This window comes from Otolemur garnettii, unplaced genomic scaffold (genome assembly GCF_000181295.1).
Source record: "Otolemur garnettii isolate 467f Iridium unplaced genomic scaffold, OtoGar3 scaffold00024, whole genome shotgun sequence".
In the NCBI taxonomy this organism is placed as follows: Eukaryota; Metazoa; Chordata; class Mammalia; order Primates; family Galagidae; genus Otolemur; species Otolemur garnettii.
In genome coordinates this window covers 12,443,260-12,457,774 of record NW_003852419.1, presented here as the reverse complement: position 1 = coordinate 12,457,774, position 14,515 = coordinate 12,443,260, and the positions used below count along the sequence as shown (strand labels likewise).

At 42.1% G+C, this 14,515-nt stretch overlaps 1 protein-coding gene across 1 annotated transcript in view; it reads right to left on the bottom strand.

The window, feature by feature from the left end:
- EML6 (echinoderm microtubule associated protein like 6) overlaps nucleotides 1-7,439 on the bottom strand; it is a 293,843-nt gene extending 286,404 nt beyond the window's left edge. Inside the window, exon 1 of the mRNA XM_003787924.3 lies at nucleotides 7,243-7,439. Within this exon, the coding sequence (XP_003787972.1) occupies nucleotides 7,243-7,439 (197 nt within the window). The remainder of the gene's footprint in view (nucleotides 1-7,242) is intronic.
- Between the last annotated feature and the right edge of the window lie 7,076 nt (nucleotides 7,440-14,515).

Below are 14,515 nucleotides of genomic sequence, written 5' to 3'. Positions count from 1 at the left end.
ATAGCCAGAAAATAATTCTCTGAGACCAGACTATTTAGGCACTACCAGTCCAGAGACAGCTTCTTTCATCTCTGGGAGGTAGGCTGGCCTGCCACTCTCTGCCTCTGGTGAACTAGTAGGCAATCCCAGAATCCTTCACCTCTGGGTAGAGGCCATCCAGATGTCTGCCTCCCTTTGGGGGAAGAAAGGAGTAGAGGTCAAAAGGCACTCCTCTCTCACAACTCCCTCTGTTTTCCATCCCACACCTACTCCCTCAACAGGCTTAATAGACCTGTCTCCAGCCATTTTAAAAAGCAAGAACCTTTGGAAGTAAACAAATCCAATGTAAAAATTGTTTCTGGTCCCTAAACCAGCAGTTATTAAATTGTTTTATTCTAAAAATATATAAAAATCTATATATCCTTCATAGGCTCTGACAGTGTCCTTACAAATACATGCTAGCAGCCAGAGCCTCTGATTTCTATTTCTTCTAGGTCAGTGGTTCTCAACCTTCCTAATATCACAACTCTTTAATACAAGTCCTGTGGGTCGCAACCCACAGGTTGAGAACTACTGTTCTAGGTTAATCTTTTTAATGGTTATTTCCATTTCTGTGTCCCCAGACATTCAGCATCTTCTGTGTGGGAGGAATAAGCCCCTTTAAAGCAGAATTTCAAAGACCATGATCATCCAGGACAATTTCATGGGAAAAAATATTCTTTTAAACATATGATGTTGGGATATCCACTTGCAAAAGAATGAAGTTGAGCCCTTACCTCACACCATATAAAAAAGGTAACTCAAAATGTATCACCTACCTAAATTTAAGAGCTATAATAATAAAACGTTAGAAGAAAACATAAAAGTGAAACTTTACAGCCTCACATTAGGTGATGGTTTCTTAAATAGGACATCAAATACAGAAGAAACAAAATAAGCTGTACATCATTAAAATTGGTAGCATTTATAATTCTAAGGGCACCATCAAAAAAAGTAAAAAGACAACTCACTGATTATAGCCATCCTACAGGTTGTGAAATATTTCTTTCGATGATTCCCTATTTAAAAATGGGCAGAGGATTTTAAAGACATTTTCCCATAGAAGATATACAAATGGCCAATAAGTGAAAATATGATCACTATCATTAGTCATGTAAGGAAATACAAATTGAAACCACAATGAGACACCATTTCACACCCAGTAAGATGGTCATAATCAAAAAGACAGACGATAACAGGTCTCAGCAAAGATGAGGTGAGAGATTGAAAGTCTTCTAGGTTGCTGGGGGGAAGGGACAGGAAAGGCCCTTGGACAGTCCTGCTTAGGGATGCTGCATGGAGAGTTTTCCACTTGCCGCTCACAGTGTAATCCACACATCGGATTGACTGTTGTTGGTGGGACTGATGAAATTCTTTATAAGATAGTATAGTTTAGTCCAATGTTACATGGTAACAATATTTTTCAAATAAAAATTTAGTCATATTTCTGATTAAAAACTGAGATCCATGGTGTGACAGGAACAAGAGTACCAATGACAATAAATGAATGGAATATTTGTGACTGTACTGGGAAATCTAGGACATATGGCACCAAAACCCATGAGGCATTAATGACCTGGATGAGAATTAGGATGACCTTGGTCTTTCTCTGGGTATCTACCAAAATTCTGGGCATGCTAAGTTCTTTCCCACCTTAGTACCTTTACATATAACTTCTCTGCCACCACACTGTCACCTGTCTGCTCCTTCTCACCCCTCAGGTCTCAGTTTAAATGCCATTTCCCTACATAGCTGCTCTGGAAACCTTATCTAAGGTAGCTCCCATACCCCCACTCAACCCAGTTCCTTTCTATGGTTCTCTTGTTAGTACTGATCGCAAACTATATTTACTTTGTTTTCTTGTTCAATGGTTGTTGGCCTCCCCCATTAGATTGTAAGTTCTAAGGGGCAGGGACTTTGTCTTATTCACTGCTGCACCTCCTGTACCTGGCCTATTCAGATGTAAAATGAGTTTTTGATGAATTAACAAATGAGAAAGAATATAACCAACTTAGAGAATAAACAAATCTTAATAGAAATCAACAAGTAGAATCTAACATACTTTAATAAGAATAGCAATAATGAGATCATTTATGAATAAGCCACAAGCTTCCATCAAGAGCTTTTGCTTCATGCTCTTGTCAGGGTGTAAAGTAAGTGGGCTCCAATGAATGCAGTGGTCCCACTGAGTAACTTTGCCTAAATCTCTTTCCCTGTAAGAGCCATACCTGTAAAATGAGAAGACTACTGCTCAGAGTTGGCGGAGGGGCGATTCAATGAGATGACATACACACAAAGTGTCTGGTACAGAGCAGGCACTCAACTCACTATGAATTTGATTCTGTATAGTCACCTCCACATTTCCATTATTCAGACTGGTCAGGGGACTAAAGAACATCTCCAGGCCTCCTTGTGAGCCCACTTACCCAACACACCAGGCCCAATCACAGCTGTTAGACCCTTCCCTTCAAATCCAACAAGCTGAACTGTATTTGTAACACTAGATTAATTTACCCATGTTACAATTTAGACTTTAAAAACTTCGTTAACTAAACATCTCCAACAGATCATTGTTTCAGGCTGTTGCTGTAAAGCTGGTGATGTTCCTAACGTGAACTTGAACACGGTTCCATTTCTAGACTGAGTTCTAGCAATCTGCTTCAAACACTATGGAGTAAAGCACAGGACTGATGGACCAACAAGTAGTAAAGAGAGTCACAAAGAGCAACCAGCCTACTAAGCTCTAGTTAGGAACAAGCCACAGTGGTGGGGACCACAGTGAGTGAGAAAAATAAGAGGCCATAAAGCAGCAGAGCAACAGCTGAGGACTTTGAATCAGACTGATTTGGGTTCCAATTGCCATTCTACAGTCTGTTAAATGGTGACCGTGGGCAGGATCCTTAACCTCTCCGTCCCTCAGCTCGCCCCACACTCCTGTAGACTGGAGTAAGCAGTGCCTGGCTTTTGGGGGTGTGAGATGGTGAATGAGTCTGATCTGTACACATATTTAGCACTGAGTCTGGCACTCAGGAAATGTTAGATCTGGTTAAGTTTCATTCTCGGCTGCAAAGTCTCATATACACTTACAAATGAAAATACTCCAAATGAAAGAATGGCCCTAAATGATACAATTTAAGTGAGCCTTGTTGAACACAAAAGAGCAAAACTTCAGGAGTATAGGGCACCCCTTTATCTGAGGATGGCACAAGGTCTCATAAGGGAGGTGGGACTGTTGCAGATGGGGCAGGATGTCCATGGAAAGGTTCCCTGTGATGGGCACTAACCACTGGCCAGACACTGGGGGGGAGGGCTTATATGCAGTTTTCACAATAAATTACAAGGCAGATACCTTTTTAAAACCACTTTATAAGTGAGAAGCTGTTTTAGTGATGAGATAGTTATGACTCAGAGAGGTTTAGTAATGTCACTTGACTGGTGGCAGATACAGGTTCAAAGTCACGTCTCTCTGACACCAAAGCCCATGCTCCCCCTGCTATGCTGCTGGGGTGGGGAGGGCTGTACAGAGGGAGAAAGGCCAAGGGGGGAGAGAAATCATTCCTGTATGAGGCAGAGAAAATGTGATCATATATGGCAAGTGGGAGGTAAATAATTTATGATTTTTTTTTTTTTTTAGGAAAGGAAAACAAGAATAGAATGGTAGGTTAGGGATAGCATGAATAGAAAGCTAAGGACTTATACCTGTGTACAACGATGAATCATTGTTCTGTTTTGGGGGGTGTATGTGTTTAATTAAATATGACTACTACTACCACTAAGAACATTTATTGGGCGCCAATTAAGAGCCAGGCCCCACACTAAACCTTTTGTATACATTATTTCTAATAGTTCTAACAATGCTGGAATTTAGGCATTGTCACCCCCATTTCACAAAAAGACAGACCCTGAGAGATCAAACCACTCACTGGGAGACCTCCAGTAACTGCAGAGTGGGGTTCACACCCAGGTGTGCATGATGTCCAAGTCAGTGCCCTTTCCCTAAATAGCACTGGGGATAAACCTCCCTTGCAATTGAGAGCCAAAAAATAAGAAAAAAGAAAATGGAGACAGGGCACTAGTCAGAAGCGCTTATATAGGTACCTGGGCTGAGGCGATAAATGTCTCAACAGGATTCACTGTGAAACTGGAAGGGAGGTGACAGAGAATGAATATCTCCATGACCTTTTCATCATTTGCTCCTTTTCTGTGTCATTTTCTGCTACCCAAACTAGAAAACAAGTTAGTGATTATTTCAGGCCTTTTGCTCAAGCCCTGATGTGAGTCCTGTTGTTAGTCCAAGAGCAAATACTGCTTGAAGTATTCCCCTGCCTGATCACAATGTTATCAAGGCTAAAATATGGCATCATCCTCTAAGCTATTATCTGCCCTGAAAGATAATCATTCAAGAGAATAAAACTAAGACTCCACCTCTAATAAATCACATTATGCCTCACAAAAAATCTGACTTAACCACATAGCCTGTCATAGCAAAGACACATATGCTGAGCTTTCATGAGCTCTGCCAAATCCTACATTACTATTAAGGTTCATCATGATCTCAGAGATCACATGGTTTTATAAAATGGAGTGTGGTATCAGTATTTGTTGGACTGTTTTCTAGTTAATATTCTAAGCAAAGCAGCACAAAAAATAAAGCAGTAGGAAATGTGTGCATATGAATATATATTTTAAACTAATTCAAAAGCGAAGTACCAAGCGGACAATTACTTACACTCTCTCACTTGACGGAATCAAGTTGCAAGTTTTAATATTCATGGAATGATGAAAAACCAAAATATTTTTGTATTAAAACCTTAGCTATAAAAATAACCCCCTTCACTGTAATTGTCCCCATTCAACAACAAACTTGAGTATTTCAAGTGGAAACACAGTGGCATACTAGGATATACAGAAATGAGTTGAAATTCATAAAGATAAAAGATTGTGATCTGTGCACTGCTGTCACCAGAAAAAGATATTTACATATAGAACATAAAGCAAAATAACAGCATCAACAGTCCAGTTTTATAGCTCTTAATTACATAGTGATCTGTGGTTTGTGTCTTTTAATCCATTAAACTTCATTTTATTCCTATGTGCAAGGATATACTTGGATGCTGAAGACCTCTGCTCACCTGTACATACTCAGACCCCAATAAATATTGTGGAGATTATGAAAAAGTCCTTTCCCTGAAATTGGGCTTACTACTATGTCACTGGTCAGCATAAAGAGATAACCACCTTAATAAACAGACCAGATGCTAAACCATCTTTTTATTCCTCTTTTCATCAACTGAGCCTCCCTGCAAACCCAGTTATACAAATAATTTCATTCACCTTTTCTCCAAATCTGAGTGTTTCTTTAACCATCCAAGCCAGATAGCATCACATCCCCACTAGCCCAGCTGCCTGTCACAACAACGGTTTACTGCAACTCCACCCTTTTCCCACCTTCAGCTTCAACAGTGCATTTGATTTTTTTTTCCTGTGTTACAGAAAAAATTAGGATTAAGAGGTCAAATCATCAAAGTAGTTCAATCAACTGCCACATTAATGTCATTTAACCCCAGGGAATTTTCTGTTTAATTGCCACTCTTCCCCTTCCCCCAAAGGACTACATCATATTTTGATGTTGTAATGGAAAGCACTGTATTAAGACAGAGCAAAAACATAATGGGTTTAAATTTTTAAACATCTAACCTTTTCATGAGTCACTGTTAATCATTTGCACCTGTAACTTTACTGATCCACCTTGCAACTAGAAAAGCAAAATCTGCAGGGCACAGCCATGTAAGGATGCTCCAATCGCAACTGGTACCATGTTAAGGAGGGAAGAAAAAAAGCTATTTTGTCATATGTGACGTGAAGAAAGTTTCACATGTCAGTTCCACCAAATCTTGAGAACATTAGAGTTCCCAGTACTTTAAAATCTTCATCTCGTAAAAGTCAAGATTTTTTTTAAAATATATTACTGTATTTTTGAATATTAAGTTTTTACCTTCTATAACAATTTTTCAACTTTAAGTCTCAGAAAAAAAGGCTCTGGAATATAAGAATAACATCATAAGGGATAAAAAAGCTCAGTTTTTAAAAATCATTCTCCCCACTGAAAAATTAGGCCCACTGACATTACACCACTTAACCATTTATTTCATTGTGAAAGGCAAACACAGCAAAAGTGGCAATCTTCTGAAAATGTGATGGAAGTTGTTTTACATTAATGAAACACACAAGTTTGGAAGGCACAAATATGGTCTCTGTCAGCTGCACTCCATTCTCAGCTAGTCATTTTCCCTGGGGGCCCAAGGTTCCCATATCATGAAAATCTTCTTTAACTGCCGAAAGCTGGAAGGGATTCCCTGTGAACAGCACCTGGACCACACCTTGTTTGGTCACACAAGAGACTGACAAGGGCTAGAGGAAAATATGTCTGGTCCAAAGATGAGAAGACAGGGCTAAGAATCAAAATACGCCCCCTTTCAATTTAACAGGGAGGGCTATTCATCCAGTTAAGTTCTATTGGTCAGTCCTGGACTATCCACTACCAGATGCTGGTCATTCTGTGTGGGCTGGCTGGTAGGATTTTGTGGTCCAGCAACTGCCAGCCATTTATTAACCTCAAGGATGTTGCGGAAGCATCCATTTAGTATACAAATATGCTTTGGGCATTAAAACACTGCCAAATGAAATATTAGGGAACGAACTCCCCATCCACTGCAGAAATTTCCCAGGTCCAAAGCATCTGGGATGAAGATTTTAAATTACCTGCAGCAAAATGTCTTTTAGATTTGTTTTGTAATTCTCTTGCTTACTTAGAAACCCACTGAGAAGCTTCCCAAAGATGATACCCATAGTTCAGGCTATTAGTCCTATCATTTACCTAGTTAGGGAAGGAAGAAGTGTTTGATAGTTACCCAGGCTCCTTCCACTTGTAGCAGAAATGAACACCAAAAAAAGCATCAGAACACTCAACTCCTTGGAGAAAAAGCCTTCCAGAGGGATAGAGAGAGAAGAGACCTCTCTCTCCTCACCTGCACCCCCCATTCTGTTCCTGCCCCAGCCCTACAATCAGCAGCCCTTCTGTAATTCCATGCGGTTCTAGAGAGAATCCTTTATTCCACCGGGCTCCTGGATCTGACCCCGGAAAAACCCGACTGGCCACCCTTCTTCCCACCTTTTCAACCTCGGCACCCAACCCCTTCCCACCACCCCAGACCATCCCCTTACCTGATAATGTCGTCGTTGTGTCCCAAGAAGAATTTTTGGCTGTGCTCGCGGGTGTTGTAAACCACCCCGACCCCAGCCACAAAGTAGACCACCTCCTTGCCGGCCGTGTAGTACAGGTTGTTGCGGCACTGGTGACCCCGGTACCCGTACACCCACTCCAGCCGGAGCTGGCAGCTGGGAGCCGTCCGATCCGCCATGATAAGCCGACCCCACTCGCCCCCCGGCCCCCCCGCGCGCGGGCCCGCTGCCCCTGCGCGCCGGGTCTCTCTTCGCCAAGGCTCGGGCTGCAGCTGACCTGCAAGGGCTCAGTGTGCAGCGCCCGGCGCTGATTTCTGCGGCGACTCACAGGCACAGTCCAGCGCGCCGGCCGCCACCATCATCCGCCGCCGCCGCCGCCGCAGACGAGACGCCGCCGGTGCGCGGCCCCAGACCCCGCTGGGCGCCCCGGCTCCCTCTCCGGCAGCAAGGCGGCTTCAGGGGCGCCAGCACCGCGCGCGCACGCCTCACTGCACCTGCGGGCTCCGGCCCGCGGGAGAGGTTCTCCTGGGGGTCACCCCGCCTTTTAAATCAGGGATCTGCATATCCAAACACTGATTACCCTGTTCGCTCGCTTAAGTTTGCAGTGCGCTGGGGCTTCGCAGCAGGCAGCGGGATTTATTCTGTGATAGCTTTGAGTTGACAGGCAAACCGGGTAAGCTTTGCCATCACCGTCCTTGAATCCGAAACTGACAGTCTGCATTCAGGATGCGAGAGCGAGGAAGAAAGAAACAGATTTTTTGCGTAAGTCACTCAGTCCAAGAAAATGATCCCCAAACTAAACCAAGTTTGGTGTTTTGTTTTTTAATTGTCAACTACTCTCCCTTTCTCCCTCCAATTCCATCCCCTTAAAGATATGAAATATGCTGTAAATGCTGCTGCCTGATAGTTGCTGATATGATCCGAAAGCACATTTGCTGTTTCCCCACTAAGCCAGAGCGAATGAGCAATGGTCATTTTTAGAGGCTCTAATTAGTTGTCATGTATGTGTTTAAAATTCATCCTCTGTGAACCCTCTCTTCACCTAGAAAGCCATAAGGAACTTAGTAGCTCTCACAGATCAGCAACTCCAGTCGCAAGCGTCATAAAAGATTTTCTGTATCTGAAAAAACCTGACACTAGTGCGGTTGGAGGGAGGAGAGCACTACCTACAAACGTTCCTGGTCCAGAAGAAACTGAATAAATAACAAGTGGCAAAAATCGTGTACCTCTCTCCGGGAAGGTCTGCGCTAAACACCCCGTCCCGCGGGCTACCGGGTTCTGCCTTTAGCCCCGCAGGGGGCGGGTCGCCCCGGGGGTCCACAAGGGACAGCGCACCCACCCACCCATCCCGGCATCGGCGCCCGGCCAGCAGGGATGCTCCCCGTGGACACCTCGGCCCGCGCGCACTGCCGCCCCGGTGGCGTCCCGCACTGCTCCCACTCCAATCCAGCCTCGCCCGCGGAGCTCCCCCGCGCTCTCTGCTTCTAACCTCTGCCGCCAGCGGACGCCAGCGCCGCGTCCCGGATCCCGCACGGGCGAGCGGGATCCTCTGCTTGCCCTCCCCTCCCCGCCTCCCGCACCCGGGGATGGGCTTCGTCACTGGGCGCCGCGGGAGACAGGTTCTTCCTCCAGCAGGGGCTCCGGGGGCGGAGCCACAGAGCCGCTTTCGGGAATCCGGGCGGCCGGTTACTAGGCGAGATCGCGGCGCTTGGAAACAGCGACGCCGGAGGGGCTGGGACGGCCCCATCCCGCTCCCTGCCGCTGTCGTCCCTTCCCCGATGCATTCTGGGAATGGTAGTCCTCGCTGAGTCGGCTAGAGCGGGGAGCGCACGGAACGGACCACAAGTCCCAGGATTCCGCGCGCCCCAAGGGAGTCGCAGGGAGGCTGGTACCTGCTTCAGCCTAGTCTGCGGCTCTCGGGTGAGGAGGAGACAGTGGGTCACCAAGGGCGACCGCGTGCCGGCGCTGGCGTTCCCTGGTGACTGAGGCAGGCGCCTGGTGTGAACGTGTGTCTCTGTGGAGTGGAGAAATCTCTACAGCTCACCTCAAGCATTTCTCCGCACCAGTCCCTGAGGATTCCTGTAGCCAACGTCCTCGCTGTACTGCACCTGACTCAAGCTTGAGTTTGTTTTCTACTTTAGTTTTCCTTTTTATTCAAATAGGTTCTAATTTGTTAAAAGTGCAGTCCTGCCAAGTGTAAGAAAAATGTTGTGAGTGTGGTCTCACTGTGCCCTAAGAACAACCAATGCCTTCCCATCACCTGCGCCTTAAGATGAAGGACTTCGGTTAACTAGTTAAGGTTAACTACCAGATTTTGGAAGGGGGAAAGTGTTTGCGCCGTAACTAACCTTGGCCCTCAAATGCAACAGCCTGCGTGACGTTTCGCTTAGCTAAGACTGCCCGAGGTAAACTATGAATCCACTATGTTTTGAAGTAGCCTATTTTCAAATTGGGGGCACAGCTGGCCTTTGGGAAGAGATTTCAAAATCCCAGTGACTAAGAGGCTACAAAAGAATGATAGACTGGACGTTTGGAATGTCTTTTCCATAGTCTCTATGTGATCACTTAACTCCGTTCTTCATCTAAGTCAAGCTTTTGTACAGTTCTCTGAAGATTAGAAGCACCAGTATTTGGATGAGCTGTTGTTGCATGGAGAATGAAGAGGATTTAAATTGGTCTCATCTTTCTTTTTAAATAAACAATCTACAAACATATGAGGTGCCACTGTGCTAGGTAACAAGAGCTACCAAAAATAAAAACAAAAACATGGCCTGAAAAAGGTTTGAGACGTAAGCAAAACTATAGATGACTAATGATGTCATTCCATAAAACAGTGCCAAGTGAATTGTATACAAATAATACATTCTACATAAGAATTCAGAAGAGGAAAAACTTTTCTGGATAAAACCCATCAGGAAAAGCTTCGTGGGGGAAATAGAAAATATAGATAGAATTGAGAGTAGTAAAGATAAATTGCATGCATCTAGGGAATAAACAAGAGTAGATACAGAAAAACCTAGATTCAGAGAACACTAAAGAGAATACCCAATTTGGTGCAAAAGAGAATTCATTTACGGTAAGAAAGGGATTAAGCCTGAAAGATTCTATAGTAGATGGAGCTGAACATAGAAGTTTGTGTTATATGCTTAAAACAGTGGAGGATCATTGAATTGTTTGAAGAGGGGAATAACATTAAAAACAGTAGTAATGAAAGCCTGAGATATAGAGATCTGAGCAGTGCTTACAGTGCTACAGTAGAGAGAGTGGCAGTGGTCCAGAAAGGAGGAACACATTCCAGAGAAAATGTGTATGTTGAAATAAATCTCCTAAACAAATAGAAATGGATGGAACATGTTCATTTCTTAAGTTATCTTTAGTATAACTAATGATCACAGTGCTACACCAGACTGTTAAATGAATTGGAGGAATAACTTCTGGAACTGCCACTTAAAATAGTAACCTTAATAATGTCATTTGCAGCAATGTGAATGGATCCAGAGACCATTATGACCTAAGTGAAGTATCTCAGGAATGGAAAAACAAACACCATATGTTCTCATTAACAAGTGGGAGCTAAATGATGGGTACACAGGGGCACAAAGAAACAAATAGGACATTGGAAACCAAGGAGACGGGAGGGGATAAAAACTTACCTGTTGGGTACAGTGAACGCTGTTCTGATGATAAGCACACCAAAAGCCCTGACTTAAGCATTATACAAAATATCCATATCATAAAAACAATTGTACTCCTTAATATTATGAAATTAAAAAATTATAACCTTAGGGAATCACTAAATCCTCTGATCTTTTTTTTTAGTCTCCTCATTTAATAAAGTATAACAATATTCACCTCACAAGATAATAGAAAGAATGAAAATAATACACATGTGAAAAGTTAATTTATGAAGCATGATATAAATGTTAACCATTACTGCATTTGGGGAGGCTGAGGTGGAAGGAGCACTTGAGCTCAGGCCTTTGAAGTTGCAGTAAGTGATAGTGATGCCACTGTAACTTCTACTTGAAACTAAGATAAGGCTTAGTAATATCCTTTGGAAATAAGCCATCTAGAAAAGCATGCATGAACAACAACACTGTGATATGAAAAGCATGCATGATTTCAACAACACTATGATATTATAATGAATAGTATCTGCAATGTTCCAGGCACTATAAATGGTGCTTTACATGTGTTAAATAATCTATGTTCATCTCCGTAATAATCTTATGATCATTAGGATTTATTATTACTATTATTTCTCATTTTATAGATGAAATCAAGGTAAAGAAAGTTTAAGTAGACCCAGCATGGTGGCTCACATCTATAATCCTAGCACTCTGGGAGGCTGAGTTGGGTGAATTGCTTGAGGCCAGGAGTTTGAGGTTGCAGTGAGCTATGATGACACCATCCTTGGCATAAGAGCAAGACCCTGTCTCAAAAAAAAAGAAAAAGAAAAGAAAGAAAAGAAAACATCATCCCAGTGATATAATTGATTTAAACAGAGGTCATAAATGTATAGTTTGCCCTGGAACAATATAGGTTTTAGGGGCATAGATGCCCCATGCAGTCAAAAATCCACATATAATTATTGACTTCTTGAAAATTTTACTAATAGCCTACTATTGACTAGAAGCTTTACCAATAACATAAACAGTTGATTAACACGTATTTTGTATGTCGTATGTACTGTATACTGTATTCTCACGATAAAGAAAGCTAGAGAAAAGAAAATGTTAAGAAAATCACAAGGAGGAGAACATATATTTGCTATTCATTAAATGTAAGTAGATCATTATAAAGGTCCTCATCCTCAGTGTCTTCACATTGAGTAGGCCGAGGAAGTGGAACAAGATTGAAGCGGTTGGTCTTGCTATCTCAGGGGAGACAGAAGAAGAGAATCCGTGTATGAAGTGGACTCATGCAGTTCAAGCCCATATTGTTCAAGGGTCAACTGTAAACTGGAATTGTTAAATGAAAAGATATTCCCAAAATGGGAGAAAATCACCCCATGGATTACATACCTTTAAATGTAGAGATCCAGAGGTCACCATTTCCATCAATTTATTAATCTTAGTATTACTAATAGCAGAGCAACTTGCTCTTCCCGCCTCCTAATGTGATATTGCATAAAACATTCTTGCCAAAATAATATCTAACTCAAGCCTAATTAAGCCAACTTCACCAGAAGTTTCTTGATATAGAAAAAATAGGGTAGGAAAACAAGTTAATTGAGATCCTAACAAAACAATCAAGTAAAGCCAGAAGGTAGGACAGTATACAACACAACTGGTCTGGCCTCATCAAAAAGCAAATGCAGGCGGGGGGTGGTGGCTCACACCTGTAATCCCAGCATTTGGGGAGGCTAAGGTTAGAGGAGCATTTGAGCTCAGGCCTTTGAAGTTGCAATGAGCTACGGTGATGCCACTGTACTTTAGCCTGGGCAGCAGAGACCCTATGTCAATTAAAAAAAAAAAAAAGTCAATGCAATGAAACAACAAAAAATACAAGACAAAAAGATGGGACATATTCTTGGGTAAAGAAGACTAAAGAGATTTAGCAGCCAAATACAATGTATAAATTCTGATCGGATCCTGTTTTCTTTTGTTTTAAAGTCCACAAAAGAGAATGTGAGAGGAGAAAACAACAATCAGGGAAATCTGAACACAGAATGGATACTAGAGGATATTAAGGAATTATTGTTCTTACTCTTAGGAAACACATTCTGAATTATTTAAGAGTAAAATATGTCTGCAACTTCAGCTGATTCTGGAAGAAAAGATAGAGACAGAGATAGAGGTAGAGATAGATATATATGTACACACAGATACATGTAAGAGATGGAACATATTAGCAGTTGCTGAATCTAGACATTTTTCTCCTTGTTTAAAATGTTTTTTATAAAAAGTCATTAAAATTTGTTACAGGGATCTAAGTAGAAACAAAAATGGTGGATAGATGTGGACATCAGGCTGGCTTCAGTTTATTACACTATAGCCAGGAATGCCAAAATAATAATAATAATAATAATTGGGGCAATGTCTTTAAGTTCTGAGAGAGAAGGGAAGTGTAACATCACAATTATGACTAGCCAAATTAAGTGTAAAGGCAACAGGTTGATAGTCTTACACATTAAACTTAGGGCATTTTATAGCACTGTGACAGTTATGATGACATTTAGTGGCAAGTGACTAAAGACATCAAATACACCATTAAAGACGGTAGAAGTTTTTCTCACAAAGTCTGGAGATGGGTGGTTCAGGTCTCATACAACAGCTTCAGGAAAGAAGATACTCAGAATCCTCCTGTCTTATTATACTACATTTAGCACAGATCTTTCACCTCCTGGTCTGTGATGGCAGATCAAACTTTAGTGGTTACATTTGCATTCCAATTAACAAGGAAGAGAACAGAAGATGGGTATAGCCTCTCCCCTTAAGGACATTTTCTGTAAGTTTCATAACAACACTTTTGCTTACATCCCACTGACCAGAACTTAGCATCTGGGTTCCTCTAGCTGCAAGTGAGGCTAGAATATACTGTATTCTTGGGGGCACTGCATTCTTTTTCACATTTAAAACTGAATATTTGACTAAGTAAGAAGGCAGAAAATAATTCTGGTGTTCATCAGAAGTTTCTGCCATCACACCAAAGAGACCTTTTTGAAAAACCCACCTGACAATGATACTCACTGATCATGTCTGGAGCAGTGAGATTGTGAAAGATTTGCTTTCTTCTTTGTATCATTCCGATGGTTTGAAAATGTTTGAAATGAGCATGTTTTTATCAAAACAACAAGTCATTGCCCTTAAAAATATCTGTTGATGATAAATTATATTTTTATTGACATGACATCTGGAGCCATTAAGGCATACCCTTTGGTTGATCCATCCACATCTTGATAACCATCAAGGCCAAGACCCTGTCGGATCGATGAACAGCTTTAAGGAGTATGAGGGCAGATGATTTATCACAGTTTTCTTTGTACAAAGCTAAGCAATTTGTTTGGAACTAGAACTTGTAGCTCTGACCTCATTAGCACTACACCTTAGATTCCATTAAAATACTAAAATTGACAATGACATGTTACCAGCTATAAACTAATGGGGTTAGAGCTTACCTTTTTAATCAAGTGAAAAACTTAAAAAAATGTGTGGCACCTGTGCTCAAAGGAGTAGGGTGCCAGCCCCATATGCTGGAGGTGCCGGGTTCAAACCCAGCCCGGGCCAAAAACTGCAAAAAAAAAAAAAAACTG